General features: G+C 41.1%; 2 protein-coding genes across 2 annotated transcripts in view; one reads left to right on the top strand and one right to left on the bottom strand.

Moving 5' to 3' along the window:
* The window catches only part of gab2 (GRB2-associated binding protein 2), a 294,459-nt gene that overhangs the window by 16,769 nt on the left and 258,924 nt on the right, over positions 1-18,766 (bottom strand). Inside the window, exons 3-5 of the mRNA XM_080197098.1 lie at positions 16,030-16,267; positions 4,956-5,551; positions 90-184 (exon numbers count right to left, since the gene is read on the bottom strand). Coding sequence (XP_080053224.1) covers positions 90-184; positions 4,956-5,551; positions 16,030-16,267 — 929 coding nt within the window. The remainder of the gene's footprint in view (positions 1-89; positions 185-4,955; positions 5,552-16,029; positions 16,268-18,766) is intronic.
* LOC145348955 (ubiquitin carboxyl-terminal hydrolase 35-like) overlaps positions 1-18,766 on the top strand; it is a 399,754-nt gene that overhangs the window by 142,875 nt on the left and 238,113 nt on the right. The gene's annotated exons all lie outside the window — the stretch shown is intronic.

Genomic DNA, 18,766 nt, shown 5'->3' with positions numbered 1-18,766 from the left:
AAATTTGTCAAAGATACAGATACCAGCATATTATTATTAATATAATGAGCCATTCAGTTGTAAAAATACGATTTCTTTACGTGTCTTACCAAGTAAGAGCTGAATCCATCATTAACAGATTCCACGGAGTGGCCTTCATTTTTTGCAGCATGACACGGATAATCATACGTTTCACACGAAGAAGCTGGTTGGAAGAGAGTTTACACATGACTAAATTACCAGGGAAATAAGATTGTGTTATTATTCCTTTGAACACGATAATTCAGCTTTTCTTTATAAGGATACATCTAAGGTTGAATGTTTTGATGTCCTGGCAAGAACCCACAATCACCAACAGCACAAATTGGAAAAATCAAGTGCACACTGGAAAGTCAAGTCCAACCATAGGTAGCAAAATGCTGAGCAGTGCAAACCTAAATTTCTGATATTTTCTGCAGACAGGTGAGATCCAGATGACTACCACATTGTAAAACATACATTTAAACTTGAAACATGATTTTTGATATTAAATCACAAATAATAAGTTTATAATATTAAGTATGTAATTAAATAGTAAGGCATTTGTACAGCTCCATTTTTGCTTGCTAAATGAGTAACAAATAAATCCCGACACAAAGGAAAAATGACGGATTATTATAGACCCACACATCGGGACTTTCCTCAGGAGTCCTGCTGATCTGCAATTGAATCAAACGTCTGCAGGGAGCTTGATAAAACAGTCTGTCTAGGGTTTCTGCTGATTGCCTGTTGTAGTTGCAGAAGTGAGAGATAACTCCAGTCAGGACATTTCCAGTGTTATTGTATAATACTGGTCTCTCTAGTGCTGACTTTCAAATTGGTTTGGCACTGGTATCAGTACAGTGTAAATGGCAGTCCATTTTCTTTGTTGCTCCGTTTTTCTTCCTTGCAGGTTTTTCCAGACTACGTTCCTGCTGGGACTAAGAAGGCAATGCAATAACCTGCTTGCAAGTTACAATCAATGCCACTCTTAACTGATCACCCACAGTGATACTAGTGACTTGACAGAGATATATACCTCAGGAGGGCACTGACCTTACATGGTAATTTCCCAAAGATGTAAAGCAGAGGTCAGGAACTTAGTGATTTAGTCTTAAACCAGAATCTTTGCATTCTGTATTTCTGTGCACATGCTCCAGTGCACTGGAATGTGATAACAGCCACTATATTACTGTTTGTGTCATATCATCATCACACTGCTGTCTACCATGTTTTTGAGAATGTGATACAGGCTGATAGGATGGAGGAGATAGATGTTCTGAGGGAAGACGTATTAGCAATTTTGAAAAACCTGAGAGTCGATAAATCCCTTGGGTCAGATGGGATACATTCTAGGATTCTTTTGGAGGCAAGGGATGAGATTGAAGACCCTTTAGCTTTGATCTTTGGGTCTTCACTATCCACGGGGATTGTCATGATGTGCAGATGCCGGCATTGGACTGGGGTAAACACAGTAAGAACTCACACAACACCAGGTTAAAGTCCAACCAGTTTATTTGATAGTAAACCCACAAGCTTTCAGGTGACGAAAGGGCAAACCCCGAGAGCTTGTGGGTTTACTATCAAATAAACTGGTTGGACATTAACCTGGTGTTGTGAGACTTCTCACAGGGATTGTGCCAGAGGACTGGAGAGTGGCGCATGTTGTTCCTCGCTTCAAGAAAGAAAATAGGAATGACCCTGATAATTATAGGCCAGTTAGTCTTACTTCAGTAGTCAGTAAGTTAATGGAAAGGGTCCTGAGGAATAGGATTTATGACCATTTGGAAAGATGCAGCTAAATCCGGGATAGTCAGCACGGTTCTGTGAGGGGTAAATATTGCCTCACAAATTTGATTGAATTCTTTGAGGAAGTAACTAAGTGTGTAGACGAAGTTGGAGCAGTTGATGTCGTACACATAGATTTTAGTAAGGTGTTTGATAAAATTCCCCATGGTAGGCTCATGAAGAAAGTAAGGACATGTGGGATAGAAGGAAATTTGGCCAATTGGATAAGTAACTGGCTGTCTCATAGAAGACATTGGGAGGTGGTGGATGGAAAATTTTCAGACTGGAGGCCATTACCAGTGGTGTACCACAGGGGTCAGTGCTGAGTCCTCTGCTATTTGTGACTTTTATCAATGACTTGGAAGAGGGGGCTGAAGGGTGGGTTAGTAAATTTGCTGATGACACCAAGATTGGTGGAGTAGTGGATGAGGTGGGGGGGCTCTTGTAGACTGCAAAGAGACATTGATAGGATCAGCCGATGGAGAGTGTCTTGACGACCTTATGTAAACCTTTCATAATCTTGTACATCTATGTCAGATCTTTCTCAATCTCCTTTCCTCCAAAGAGAACAACTTCAAGCTTTCCAACCTAACCTCGTAACTAAACCCTCCTCCCACCATCCCTGGAAATCTTTGCACTCTCTGAAGGACCTTCACATCCTTCCTAAATTGTGGTGACCAGAACTGGATGCAAAACTGTTCTGATGGAGATGGAGTTTAACCCTGATAAGTGCGAGGTGATTCATTTGGTAGGACAAACTTGAATGCGGATTACATAGTCAACGGCAGGGTTCTGTGGAATGTAGAGGAACAGAGAGATCTTGGGGTTCACATCTGTAGGTTGCCACTCAAGTGGATAGAGCTGTGAAGAAGGCTTATAGTGCGTTAGTGTTTATTGACAGGGGGTTTGCATTTAAGAGTCATGAGGTTATGCTGCAACTATACCGGAACTTCGTGAGACCACATTTGGAACATTGTGTGCAGTTCTGGTCACTTCATATAAGGATTTGGAAGCATTGGAGAGAGTGCAGAGGAGATTTACCAGGATGCTGCCTGATTTGGAGGATAGGTCTTATGAGGAAAGGTTGAGGGAGCTGGGACTTTTCTCTTTAGAGCGGAGGAAGATGAGAGGCAACTTAATAGAGGTTTATAAGATGATGAGGGGGATAGATAGAGTGGACGTGCAGAGACTATTTCCTTGGGTGGATGTAGCTGTTACTAGGGGGCATAACTATAAGGTTCATGGTGGGGGATATAGGAGGAATGTCCGAGGTAGATTTTTTATTCAGAGAATGGTTGGGGTGTGGAATGCACTGCCTGCTGTGATAGTGGAGTCGGACACTTTAGGAACTTTCAAGCAGTTATTGAATCGGCACATGGAACACACCAGAACGATAGGGAGTGGGATAGCTTGATCTTGGGTTCGGACGTAGCTCAGCACAGCATCAAAGGTCGAAGGGCCTGTACTGTTCGATGTTCTATGTTCTACCCAATGTAGCTGAATAGCTGGACTTTGAACTGTGGAATGTGAAAAACTATTGTTGCTGTAGACGTCAGTCTAATCTCTGCAGCACTTATATAATCCACTGTTGAGTCAAAGACAGAAAATGTTGAAACACTCACAAAACAATGTTATGACAAAGATTTTTACCTAAATTGCTTTCTCTCGAGATGCAGGCTCGAGGGGCCAGATAATATACCTCTGCTCTTAGTTCTTATGTTCCTAATCAGCTGAGTGTTTCGTTGATTTCCAGTGTTTAAACTTTTTGCTTTTTATTCATTTTAAAGTCAAGGTGGGATGTGGTAGATTTGTGGGCTACTCCAAGGATGTCACTGTGAAACAGTGTAGATATAGAACCTCAGTTCAGGAGATACCAGTCAGGAAATTATATACCTGGAGCTACCTGGCTACTTGGAGTATTTGCAAACATATGATTTAGGGGCAGGAGTACACCACTCAGTCCCTCAAGACTGTTCGGCCATTTAATAAGATCATGACTGATCTAATTGTAACTTCAACCCCACATCCCTGACTACATCTGAGAACCTTTCATATCCTTCCCCCACATTAATCACAAATCTATCTAACTCTGCCTTAAAAACAAAGACTCTGCTTCTACTGTCTTTTGAGGAACAGAGTTCGAGAGACGCACAACCCTCACCGAAAACATTTCTCCTCATCTCAGTCTTAAATTTTATTTTTAAACAGTGACTCCTAGATTCTCCAATAAGAAGAAACATCTCTCCACATCCACCCTGTCAAAACCCCTCAGATCTTAAATGCTTTGACTAACTTTTCTCTTACTCTTCTAAGCTCTTGATACAAATTTAACTCTCCAACCTTTCCTCATAAGACAATCCACTTATTCTGATATTAGTCTAGTAAACCTTCTCTGAACTGCTTCTAATGCATTTACATTTTTCCTAAGATAAGGAGACTAATATGGCACACAATTCTCCAGATGTGGTCTCACCAATGCCCTGTACAACCGAAGGATAACATTCCTACTTTTGAAATCAATTCCTCTCAGAACAAACAATAACATTCTATTTGTTTTCCTAATTACTTGCAGTATCTATTTACTAGCCTTTTGAGATTCATAAACTTGGACATCCAGCTTTGTATGCACCTCAGAGTTCTGCATCTCTCACCATTTAGATAAGGTTTTTTATGCTTTCTGCCAAAATGGACAATTTCACTTTTGCTCATAACATACTCCATTTGCAAGATTTTTGCCTATTCACATTACTTATGCTTCTGTGTACCCTCCTTGCATTGTATTCACAACTTACTTTCCTACCTATCTCTGTGTAGTCAGCAAACTTAGCAACCATAGCTTCAGACCCTTTATCCAAGTCATTTCTATAAATTATAGAAAGTTGAGGTCCCAGCACTGATCCCCTCGGCACACCACTTGTCACATCCTGCCAACCATAAATGACCCATTTATGCCAACTGTTTTCTGTTAGCTAGCCAATCTTTAATTTATATCCATATGTTACCTCCTACACTGTGAGCTTTTATTCTATGTAATAACTTTTGATGTGGCAACTTATTAAGTGCCTTCTGGAAATCTAAGAACAGTACATCCACCAGTTCCCCTTTATCCACAGCACATGGTTCCTTCAAAGAACTTTAAAATATTTTTAAATACATTCACTTGCCATTACCTCTGTGAAGTCTGTTATCAACTGCTGGGAGTGTGTTTCTTCTGGGGATTGTTGCTGCAGCCGATGCTTGTTTTCCTTTGCTGTTGCGAGTACATTGCTTGGGGCTGCCCCATTCTGGCTTTGGATCTATCTGTGCAGGCTTTGGTGGTCGTGGAGGAGGGGCAGCTGCTGAATCACCAGTGCCTGTGGATAGCGGGTTGTGGTTTCTGTCAAAGGTGAATGTCCTTGGAATATTGTAACTGGACATAGGTGTTGACGGAGCTTCGTAGGAGTCTGTCGAAATCTCACTAAGTCGCCTACAAAGAGTACTATTGGGAGTGTTAAATGTGTACACCTCTTCCTCGTCATTATCTAACCCAGGTGAGCCAAATTTGACCACACCATCATATCCCAGACTCCTAGGCAAATCATAAGCTGTGGTGTCCCTTTGTTCCATGTGTTGCTTTTCTGGTTTTGGTAAAACATGTAAGTCATGGATTTGCCCAATGACCCCATTGACACAATGTGAATTAGTTTGTGGTAACTTCTGTGAGGATGCATCTCCATTTCTTTTTGCAGGACCAGGCAGCTGTAATGGCTGGGAAAAACTGGCACTCCTGGATAATATAAATGGAAACAAATAGCAATGAGTTTAATGCTTCATCTTACTGATTATGCCAATACTACAATATATCTTTAACTCACACCAGTGAACATTACGTTCTCCAGTTTAGCACAAGTAATGAATTCAATTATGGAGTTCAGGTTGAACAATTGCAGAGGAAAAGATGGAGAAGTTAAGAAACATTTTCAAAGTCCATTTTATAAAATAAAGCAACGTACTGCCATTTAATACAAGATTTGAAAACAGGGGAGTGAAGGGGTATCGCTATTATATCCTGGTCACATCTATGCAAAAAAGCCCTGAATAAAAGTTAATATCAACACCAAAGAATTTTCAAAGTTTACAACATTTTCCTGAAGTGAAAATTGGTTCCTACAGTCAATCGACATTTCTTTGATGACCACCATAAGATTTATGGCAATATTTCAAAAGTAAAGTTCTGGTTATTAAATGATCAAGAATGTGCTGAGAGTATGATATGCATGATATCAGGCATTGTCTTTTTTCCTCAGGCACTGAGCACCACTGATTCTTTATATAACATTGACACACATGGGCATTTTCAAGTAGATGATTTTAGTTTAGGTATACACAGAAATCGCCAAAAGAGCACTGCAGATTGATAAGGTTATAAAGAATTTTGCCAACTTGAAGAGTTGAAGAGGATATAAACCCAAACGGTGATGTTAAATTTATATAGAACATTGGTTGGACCACATTTGTGCAGACCTCCTTGCTACAAAAGGAATATTGAAACATTGGAGAAAGTACAGAAAATATTTACGTAGATGTTGCCCGAATTGAGAAGGTGCAACAATTGTGAGAGATTCAATAGGTTGGGATTCTATTTTCTGGAAAAGAGCAAACCAGGAGGAGATTGATAAAGATCTTAAAATTCATAGGCTGAACATGGAGAAACTGTTTTCACTTGTGGGTGAGTCCTGAACAACAGGCATAAACATTGACCTGGATTATCCTTTTTTATTACAAAATCAGCCACAAATTTTCAGAAATGAATGCAGGAACTTGAAGAGGAAGCCATTTTTGGAACACCTTTCAGGCTTTCCTACAAATCAATGAATAACACAGCAAGCCAGTCCAGATCAGGTCAGAGGAAAGAAGAAGCTGCTTGCTTCAAGAGCCACCGTAGCCAGATGTAAAAGGGAGACGGTCTCTAATCAAAGAGACACATCCAGCAGACATCTAAGGATTCTGGGAGATTTATCCTTGCATGGCCCAAGGAAAGAAGAATGATTAGAGCAGGCTTTCTCCAAAAAAATGAGCAAAATGCCTGGAGGCAGTCACTCAAAGTGAACTACACAGTGAAACATGGATACACAAACCCAGTGGAAGCCAGACATAACTGTGGATTGTAATGCATGGTAAAAATAAAAGCAGAATGTCCTTTACTGTAGTTAAAGTTTAAGTTGCCTACAAAAACAAAACGGTGTTTAGTCAATAGTGTTTTTAGTTCTTTGTCACAGCAAAAGTTTGTAAAACGTGAATATTGACATATCATTCTTTTAGCCAGTAACTGAAAGTTTGATACTCTTATTAAAAGTTATTGTTCTCTACAGAGTATATTATAATCCCTACTATTTTGAATTCCAGAGTAACAAAATACTCAGCCATTCCCTTTGTATTGAATGGAAGCAGAACACTGATTCATAAATTCCTGCTTGAAACTTGGGAAATTCCCATTCTCAAATTTTAATTCACAGGATACTAAAGATGTCCACCTGTCAACTTTCAATTAAGTAGAGGATTTGCACCTCTGAAATGGGGTTGGGAGTAGAGATGGCAGATGTGTAATTTCAACATTATTCCATCTCAGATCATTTTATTGAAGATCATATTGATGGTAAAATGTTTACCTGTCTGCAAGCAGAGGGAGGCTTGTTAAAGAAGCATCAATAGCTGGTCTTGCCTGTGATGCCCACATTCCATGAAAGAATAAAGAAAAATAATTCAACCTGCTCTTTTTTCCTTCCCCTCAGTGTTTGGAGTGCTAACTCCCTAGAAGCATAGGCAGTAAAAGGTTGTATACTGTCATGGCATTAAGAAAAAAATATGTAGCCTGAATGATTTACTGAGTAATAGTAAATTACTATTACTCACCTGTCTGACTGGCCCAGCCGACCTGTGCCTTTCTGACCAGTCCAGCCGACCCACGTCCGTCCGACAAAGCAAATCATTAGTCACACATCTACGAACCATCTCACCATTCCTTCAATGGTTAATATTCAATGGTTAATATTCTGGAATTTGCTTCTTAAAACTGTGAGCTCAGTAGCACAAAGGTTGCAGTAATTCAAGGAGAAAAGGCACCTTCACATTCTCAGGGTAACTCGGGATGGACAATAAATGCTGGCCTTGTCATTGATGTCCACATCCCAAGAATAAACGAAAAGTCCATTAGAAGTTGCATGAGAATAAGTCATGGTGATTGACCCTCTAACATCTCTTTACTATCTGTGGCCATCAAATAAGCTCCTCCCACCCCAAGTCATCATGACTTTCATTGATATTTGAAGCGTAAAAATGTAATCTATTACTGTGGGAATGGAGAGAATGAATTATGATGTTTAATGGGAATCATAATTTGAAAATTTCTTGAAGGCATGCATATAGGCTAGGTGGTTTTACGAGAAGTCTTAAGTGTGTGAAAGACCAGGAGAGTGTGGTTTTACCTCAAAGGAGGCCAACCTTGATATGCAGTGGAACACAATTTTTTAAATATATTACTCATATTTGCATGCAATGAAGAAAGAGGTTTGGATGCTATTTGGAGTTCAGGTTAACATTCTTTATGTTTCTAAATTAGGCATTTAGTCAGAGAGAAATGGCATTGTACAAGACCCTCATGATATATGAGTAAAGTGAAAATGTGGCCAGAGGTGTATCTAGGGCCCCACATTTGCACTAACTGTTGAAGATTGAATTTTTACAGCAGATGATCTTGTGTTAGAGTGGAGCATAGCACAAAAATGTTGATGAAATTTCTGGGAAGGGAAGGCGAGCAAAACGAAAACACATGATCCATGTTGGAAACAGGTAGAAGTATGTTTGGGATTTGGCAGAGATTAAATTGAATTGAAAAACAGGACCTCAAAAGGTAGTAAATTCCAGTTTGCTTCTATTGCTCTCTGAGTGACAAGTTAAGGAAAAATACATTAGGAACTTCAACTTTTTTCAGGGCTACTGGGAAGCTTTGCATTCTTGGGACATTGGATCAATTTGGGAATATGGGAAGATAATAGAAAATGGAATGGTCTTCCGCCTGAATTGAAAAGGCTCCAACATCTTAGAGGAGAGGACCAATAGAACAGTGAGAGAGGATTTAACTGAACATGGCAAGGTGTGCGAAAAGTTTAGGTTTGAGCTTGGAGGCTAGCATAATTAGTTCAGTTCTAGCATTTATCCAACTGTGAAAGATGATGGGCAGGCAGCCAACAAATGCATTTCAGATCAGGTGCCTTTTTATGGCAAACCTTTGTTGATGGCTGAAGAGGCCAATCCTTGAGACAGAAAGATTCTGTCACACAAAGAACTACCCAGTGTCATAGTGAATGGTTATTTTCAGCGTTGGCATCTGTTGCCAAGCTGCTATTGCTACTGGTCACCATGGTGGTGGATGCCAGCCCATTGGAGGTGTCACCATTTTCTTCTGTCGTCAGCTAGTGACTCCACATGCAGTAATTGATGCCTAGGGCCTTCATTTCATGATTTTATGCATCCGTATAGCAGGGCATTGAGTGTCCTACTGTCATCTGACTTTGGCTAACTCCTTGTAAGAAAGTTCTCGGGCATGCAACTGACTTCCATTCTGTGGATATGACTAAGCCAACCAGGATGACGGATTCAATGCACAGAAATGCTAACTCATCCAGAATGCTTAGTTAAATAATGAGGAATAAGATTAGTCTGGATGATGTGGTCAGCACTGTACGTTGTTCGTTATGTTTACAGCTCTCCACACATTTTTCACGGGCTTTTGAGCAGCAAGATATCCCCAGCAGATATTTAAAATACTGCAATCCCCTCTATAGGGGATTTGGGGCCTGTGTGAGCAGGATTAAAATAGTGCATCTCTTCAACCAGATTGAAGAATCCTCATAGACGAAAGGGTCCAAACTGGGTAGCACTCATCTCTGCCTCAAAAATGGGTGGAAGGATCACCTTGCAGCATCAGCCTAAATGTTCTGCTATCTGCTCATTATAATAATTCTTGTGAGCAGCCAGTAATAAAGTGGTCAAAAGCATCAGCAGATATCATCCCAGCTATACAACAGCGATACTATACACTAAACACTTGTGCTCCAGATCTAGTCATACTCCTAGCTAAGTTGTTCAAGTAAAGCTACAACACCGGCATCTATCTGACAATATGTAAAAGTGCCAGGTATGCCCTGTCCATAAAATCAGGACAAATCTAACCCAGCAAATTGCTGCCTTATCTCAATTATCAGCAATTTGTCAGAAGTTGACATTGATAGTGCTATCCAAATAGCACTTACTCAACAATAACCTGCTCACCAACGCTCAGTTTGGGTTCCACCCTGCCACTGGGCTCCTGATCTCATTGCAACATTCATTTAAACATGAACAAAAGAGCTGAAGTCCAGATATGAGGTGGCGTGACCTTCCATGACATCAAGACAGTATTTCGTCATGTGGAATGAAGGAGCCTTAGCAAAATTGAAATCAATGAGCATCAGCGGTTTCACAAACTGCTGGTTGGAATCATATGTAGCATACAGGAAGATGGTGCGACCATTGAAGGTCAATCATCTGAATGCAGAAACATTGCTGTTTGAGTTCCTTAGGTGACCATTTTCAGCTCCATGAAGCATCAGAAGCAGGGACATTCAATGATGATTGCACAGTGTTCACTAAAATTCATTATTCTTCAGCTATTGAAGCAGTCCATGCTTGTATGCTTTGAAAACATCCAGGCTGGGGTTGATATATGACAAGTAATATTCATGCCATGCAAGTGCCAGGCAATGCCATCACTGGTAGAGAATTTAGTTTTCTCTTCTGGATACTCAACAACATTGCCATTATTGAAACACCCACCATTAAAATCCTACATTTAACATGGATCAGAAACATCACTGGACCAGTGATATGAATATTGTGGCTACAAGAGCAGGTAAGAGATTGGGAGTTCTGCAATGAGTAACTTATCTCCTGACCCTTCAAAATCTGTCCAATATCTTTAAAACAGAATCTGGAGGAATCCCAGGAAAGAGAGTTAAAAAGAAAGCATTGTGGATGTACCTGCAGCATATGAACTGGCAGGCAGCCAGGCAACAACATGATAGCTCATCACCACTTTGTGGGCAATTAAGGCAAAAACAGCACAGTTGGAATTGAATCAGCATTGTACACTGACTGATCTATGATTTACTTGCTCTGTATAATTCCATGGAGGGAGGGTTACCTGCACACAGCCAACACCCTCATCAGAACGATATGATTTGTGCAGGCATCAGATTCCATTTTAATCCTTGAACAGCAGCTGGAGTGCCCAAATGGGTGGTACTGAATCTAAATTTGCACTCACAATGGCTAACCCGGGAAATTAGAGTATTTCATTCACTCTAAAATCAAGTACAGAAAACAAAATAAAGAGGGGGAAAGAAAGTTGGGTTGAGGAGTGTGACATAAAAGAGAAAGGAAAAGTAAAATAATCTCCAGCAATAATTAAAATCTGAAGACATGACACTCAAGATTTGTAAGTATTAATTTTCAGCATCAGTGAAGTTGTTTGGCAATAATTATGACTTATTATTCCATTAAAAAAAATCACACACTTGAATGGAAAAATTCTAACTTTTTCTAGCGTAATTAGAAAGTATCTGTGGAGAAGTACACAAATTCATGACCTTAAATTAGTTCAACATTGAGTTTCTTGACAAGCTACTGATGTAATGGAACTTATGGAGGAGCAGGATGAATCCAACAACTCCTGTTGGACTGCTGCAAATAACTGTGTAGGTGTCGCTGCTGGAAATTGCTCTCTGAGTTAACACTTAATAAAGACGAATGCTGATAACATTGCCATTATCATCACTATATGCCATCGGAGGCAGGGAAGGAGCACAAGGGTGGCTTTAAGGTAATGAGGGAAAAAGCAGAATTGGAGAAGATAAAAAATATTTTAAAAGAAAACGGAGAAAAACAGGGTAAAGGTTAACATTCCAACAAACAGCAGACACTCGGAAAGCAAATAGTTATCACTTCACAGAGCCAAGGAATTGTTACGGTGCAGGAGGTGGCCGTTTGGCCTATCATATCTGCACTGGCTCTCCGAACGGGTATTATTTCCCTGTATCCTGCACACTGTTTCTATTCAAATAATCGTCTGATGCCCTTGAATGTCTCGATTTACCTGCCTCCACTGCACTTCCAGGCTGTGCATTCCAGGCCCAAACGCTCTGAGCCCTATTTTGCCATTTTCATTCTAAGTGCTGGGTGGACTTGAAACTAAGAGTGTTTCAGCTCTACTTTTAGACCCATTCTCAGGCCTCCCATATGCACTCTGCCTGAAAAAAATAGCAGCAATTCCAAATCACACTGCAGAAACACTTGGGCGGGGCTTAACACACCCAGAACACTACAGGAGAAAAACGCTCCCTTGCCACATCGCGCCCGGGCCTGATTATGTCTAATCCTGGCCCCCACAGACATTGCCCCACCCCCACAACATAACTGACCCCATTTTCCTCCACTATCCAGACTGCCCCCTTCCTCCCCCACTGATCGCACGCAGACTGGCAGTGGACCCCCTGCCCCTTCTGCACCCCCCACCAGAGAACCATCTGACCCATCTCCCTCCCCCCCATCAGAGAGCCATCTGACACACTTCTGCCCCCCCCCCACCAGAGAGCCACCTGGCACGCCACCCTTCCCCCCCCACCAGAGAGCCATCTGACCTGCCACCCTCTTTCTCTTCCCCTTCCCCCACCACCGATCTGAGTCAGAGAACCGCCGGAAGCTCTGAACTTACCTCCTCAGAAGTTGGAGCACCTGAAATGGACCTTTGCGGACCATGTCTGTTTCGTGCTGAATCTGGACAGGTGAACGCAGTGATAAAGGGGGAAGTGCCAGTAAGTTTGGGCGTGCAGCCCATTAAGTCAATTTAAATGCATGCCCATTTTGGGCATGGTTCTGATGGCGGCTATTTTCAGCCATTGCTAAAGGGGGAACAGGTGTAGAGGTAGGCGTGGATCACACTATTCGTCTCATGCCTGACGACCAAATTTTCGCGCCTGAAAATGGGTGCAACTTGATGGTAAAATCGGGCCCTCTGTGTGAATAAGTTCTCTTTCACATCATAATTGCTTTTTTTGCAAATCACCTTAAATTTGTGCCCTCTTGTTCTTGATCCTTTTACGAACGGGAACAGTTTCTCCCTGTCTACCCTGTCAGCTCCCTCGTGATTTTGAGCAGTTGCATCAAATCTCCTTTTAGTCTTCTTCTCTCCAAGGAGAACAGTCCCAATCTCTCCAAACTATCATCCTAACTGAAGTTTCTCATCCCTGGAACTATTCTTGTAAACCTCTTCTGCACTGTCTCAAATGTATTCACATCCTTCCTACAATGTGGAGCCCAGTATTGTATACAGTATTCCAGTTAAGATCCAACTAGTGTCTTGTATAAGTTCATCATAACCTCATTGTCCTTGTATGCTATGCCCCTATTAATAAAGCCCACAATGCTACATGCTTCAACTGCTCTGCACCTGTCCATCCACCTTCAATGATCTTTGCACATGTATACCCTGGCCCCTCTGCCCCTGCACCCCTTTTGAGAATTTTACCCCTTATTTCATATTGTTCTTCCTACCAAAATGTATCATCTCACTTTCCTCCTATTGTGCTGCCTCTGCCCTCTATCTGCCCACTCTACCAACTTTTCTATGTTGCTTTGAAGTTTGTTACTGTCCTTTTTGTAGTTTACAATACTTCCATCACGGTGTCATGAATTTAATGAAAATAAAAAAATTAGTAAATTGAGGGGATAAGACTGTTCAGAGATGAAGAAGGGAAGATGAGGCATGGCAGAGATAATAAACTACATTACATTGGTTTTTAAAAAGTGGTGGAAGGAAACGCAGTTGGAAATGCAGTGAATGGCGCAATAGTTAGATAGACCTGTCGAAAAGGAAATCATTCTGAAAAAGGTAGCAGAACTGTTCTAAAAGGATCAGTATCACAAGGATAAGGATTTAAGCTAATTGACAAAAAAAGGTATTGGGCAGGATTCGCTCAAAAAAATTCTAAGCATTGACCCCAGCGGGTGATGCAATTCCCATTGAGAGAGTCATGAGATTCAGTTTACAATTCATCTACACTTCAAAATTTCTTTGGCGCCTGGGGAGATTCTCACTGAATTCACCTACACTTGGAATATTTTTTTGAGTGGGGACCTAGGGACACTGGTAAGGCCGGTCTTTGGAAATCAGAGGGCCTTTCCATACAATCGTACATCACCACTCACCCTCTCCCCCTCTCCCACTTGCCAGCTAAAACTAAACCCCCCATTTGCTGGTACCTGCACCATCCCACTCCAAGTGAGCAACACCCTGCTCTGGGGTCACCCCCTTCATATCCCCTTCCCCATGCTGCTCCCCCCACCCTTCCAGTTCCTTCACTTACCCCATCCCCTTCAGGCCCCCACTTTGGCACTGTCAACCTGACAACGCTGACCACTGCTGGTTGGCATTGCCAGGGTGCCGGGGGCAGTGCCAGAGCACTACCCAGCAATTTCCCTGACCACCCAGGAGTTTCACTGGCCTTCAAGCTCCCCACTCTCAAGCATGGCTATCACGATTCCCACTGCCCCCGAGGGTCAGAGAATCCTAAGTGCAGGGAGAATCTGGTTAAAACTGACAGAGCATATTTCAATGAGGAACCAACTAAGAATTTAAATATGCTAACCCTGGTTCACGCTCTCGCTTATCTTGAACTAGATTATATTGGGGTGCAGGAGTGGGGAGAATCCTAAAGGGGGCTCTCCCTGGTGCTAAGTATGCTATGGCCACAGTGGGAAGATAACTTTTATTTTTCCTTTATACTTCTTATAATAGTTTCTACAATGTATTTGTGTTAACACTTTCTTATGGAAGTTTCAGGTTTTACTTGCAGCTGGGGCATGTTTCTAGGTTACAACATGCTGAGATGTATTGTGTGCACATTCCCAGCTCATGATCAGCTAACCTTGGTAAAAACCATCATCTCGTCAACAGGGCATGATCAGACGTCAGAACCGATTAGCGTTAGCCACCTCTGAAGATGAATGTGAATGAGTGTTCTCTACAATGATGTATAATAATACTTGTAAGAGACAGAACATTAGAGCTATCTGTGGCATCTTGTAAGGACAGCAATGGAACTCTTAATAAACTCGTACACTTCTATCAGAGATTTACCACGAGGTATTGGCAAATTCTTGAATCTAACATCCCTCCATCTCTCCCTCCCCAATGCTCCAGCCCCAATCTGAGCATGAGCACATGGGGCTGGAGAATCCCACCCATTAGTTTCCACAAATTGTTACAATGTGGAATGCATTGCTGAATCTCCTCCTGCTACTGATTCAGGCAATCAGAGCCTATACAAATTAAAGACAGAAGTATCAGTGTACTGCTATGTGGTCCTCTGTTTTGTTTTCTGGACATGCTTGCCCTGGCATTGTCAAAATATTCAGGTTTAGACGTTATTGTAGACTCTGTGACTCTATTTTAATCTTGCAGTACTGGGTATTTGCCATTAGAGGTCACCAGTGAACTATTTAAATGCCTGAGCAGTTCCAATATTTCAAATTTTCTCTGCAAGTAATAAAACTCTTACATAGATATTTTCAGCAGAATTCTGCCTTCAAACAGCAAATTGCACAATTTTTTTTATCCATGAAACATTTAGCTGCCACTATTGTTTTCTATGTACACTAGCTCTGCACCAATGAATTGGACCAATCAAGGTGGACCATACATAAACCATAATCACAGGTATAGGAGGAAAAAGTTTAACTAACAAATATAAGAATTGGTTTTTCAAATACAAACACACTATGAACTGGATGATACTGCTTAAGCTCATTTCTTCACTCCACTGAAAAAATAATGTAGAATGATTGGGGAGCTAATTTTCTCATTAAATAATCATCTCTGTAAATTAATGTTGTTGAGGTCAGATCCAGTTGCCTTTGACCGGGATTCTCCAATCTCGTTCACGCCACCACCAGCGAGAATGGAGAATTTGGGACTCAGCCTAAACTCTATTCATTGCAGCAGGACCGGAGAATCCCAGCTGCACGCGAGGTTGGAGACTTCCGGCCTTTCATCCCCGATTAATATACGCAAAACATGACCTAACTCTGTTACATGTCCTGTTGACTGCACATAGTGAGATGTTGTCCTGCTATTTTGAAAATTATATGAATTTAGTTACAGATTGATACCTCGCATTTTCGGTCTTCTTGCTCATACACTGGTGCAGGAAGAGGTAGTCCTGTGGCGCACTGGATGAAAGAATGGGCTGAACCTGGATTGGGTTTTCAAATGTAAACACTGATGAGTGACTGGTGTGTGAAGAGCTCTGTGTGTTCCCGTCTCCAACTAGGGCTTGCACAGAACCACCAAAGTCAGCAATGGATGTACGAGGAGCCTGAGATCCAATTGCAGCATTCCTGGCAACATCTATATTAACAAGAAATGAATCCTTTTCATTAATAGTTTTTGACATATTCAAATACAAAAATCCTAATATTTAGTTCTAATTTTTGTACAAGCTCATGTCAAACAGAAGTTAAAACACATCAGTATATAAAACACAATAACATGTGAATTGTAGGACCAATTGTGTAAGTCAGCACTTAAAACTGTATAAAAATATTATAATTTACTTTGCTGTCTTCAGCTATAATTTGCGATAAAACTATATCCTGGTTTGATGATAAAATAAATTATACTTTCAATCTTGGCAATGTTGACTTTAATTTTTTTTACATTTTAATAGCATTTTCTAATCTTTATCCTTATTATGACATAGATTAATTAATTTATCAACCTTTAATTGAGCTTCAGAGGAGATGTTGGATTTGATTTTAAGTGCCTTGATCCTGATGCCAGAATTAATTCTGGATTGGGAATCTGGAGTTGCTGGTGTGGGACCCAGAAAACAATTTTGGAAGATGCGTTCAACTAAGGAGTCAACTCTGGAAGCCCCATTCTATTAAGGGTGACAATTTGGCTCCCAAGGCTGGAGGACATACCTGAGACTCTCCAGTGCTGAAATATTAGCAGCCCCACATGGCGGTGTAGTGGTGATATCACTAGACTACTAATCCAGAATCCATGGCTAATGAACTGGGGACACGAGTTCAAATCCCACCATGGCAATTGGAATCCAAATTCAGTTAATAAATTTGGAATTAAAAACTAGTCTAGTCTAATGATGATCATGAAACTACCATTGTCCACTTGATTCACTAAGGTCCTTAGGGAAGGAAACCTGCCATCCTTAGGCTGACCGACACTGACTCCAGATTCACAGCAATGTGGTTAAACTACCCTCTGCAATGAGCCAGCAAGCCACTCATTTCAAAGGCAACTAGGGATGGGAAACAAATGCTGGCCTTGCAGGAATGCCGCATCCCATGAAAGAAAGAATTTAAAAAAAAATCTTGTGAGCAGGTAGCTATCAACCCTCACCCCCTCACAACATTAATGTAAGCCTGCTTGTGGCACTAATAAACTAAAACTAAACTACCCCAAACCTGTCCCAAAATGGCCTGGAGATGGAAACATGTTGGCCAGCAAGCATACCAATTAATGCAGGAAATTGCTAGCTGATCCGCCTCTGTCCCCAATTCCACAGCCAAATGAAAATTCAGCCCAATTTGCCCATCACTAGGTCTCCACTTGATACATAACCATTTCAACCTCCCAGAAAGACGGCTTCAGCTCTCATTTAAACTAGGCTTTGAGGTGGGTTTCCTGTTGTCACATGTCAGTTTGTCTAACGTTGCTCCTTTCTCAACCTGCACTGCAACACCCCGACTCCATCAGACCATCCCATCCATATTGCACCAATAGTCTGACTGTGATTGGGATAATGTTTCTGAAAACTGTGAATGAGCTACATGGCAACAATATATGGTACAAACTTATATAGCAATGGGATTCTCTCATATTGAGTGAAAATAATCCAATCTGAGGCTTTCGAGGTCTCCAACCAGCAGTAAGTACATTGGGAACCTGAAGGAAACTATGGAACACCATCCCCCCACACCACCCAAACATATTAAAAGGAGAAACTGCTTCATAGGCGGATTGGAGTGACTGAGCAATGCTCAGTCCATTTGGGAAACTGATTTGTATCTTGCCTGCTCCTGTGTTCCTCATAGTTAGAAAGAAAAAAATTCTCCCCATACTGAATAAAAAGATTGCTGAAAATGGGGCTGAAACAACTGAGGGCTTTGTTACTAGGAATGGGGCTTAAGAGATATGCTGGAGGTCAGCAGAAGGGTAAAGAAATTTGAGGAGTTTGTGCAGATTGAGTAGGTTCAGCTTCAGGAGATCAGTAAATGAAGATTAGCATTTAAAACATGGTACGAGGGAGGAACAATGGGATTAGTGAGATCAGGATAGAGAAGAAAATGCAAATAGAGCATGTTTGGAGGAGTCAAAGCTAATTTCACAAAAAATATAAAATTAACTGTATATGTGGTGTTCATAACATTTTAATTTCACAAGACGTACCCATTCTGTATATCCTTGCAGAGCAATACAGCAGATAAATCATGTCTGAAGCACCACCATCTTGTATTTAATTTGATCAGTTGGTTATTACCCGTATCTTTTGAGATCATCTGGGTTCAGAGTTACTGAGGACCGACTGCACATTAGCCACTGAATCAGAAATTCAGTAAAAGCATTCATTCCCCAGAGGAAGAGTGAGTCATCTATGTTTAAAACAGCCATGTATTGATTTTCCTAAAGGATTTACTACTTCAGTACCCTTTCTGTCCAGGACAACTGAACACATTTATTCAGACAAACAAAGCACAGTTTGCTAGTGGATTACATTCTTTCCTGATCAAAAAATAAATTTGGAAAAAGGAACACAAAAGAAAACCAGGGTACTATGCTTTTAGAGCTACGTGGTGAAGATTCTCTGCTATTTCTGCATTATTT

This window comes from Carcharhinus amblyrhynchos, chromosome 10, assembly GCF_965287045.1.
Source record: "Carcharhinus amblyrhynchos chromosome 10, sCarAmb.v2.hapA, whole genome shotgun sequence".
Lineage (NCBI taxonomy): Eukaryota > Metazoa > Chordata > Chondrichthyes > Carcharhiniformes > Carcharhinidae > Carcharhinus > Carcharhinus amblyrhynchos.
Note: the sequence above shows the minus strand (reverse complement) of the source record. Positions and strands in the feature narration are given on the sequence as shown.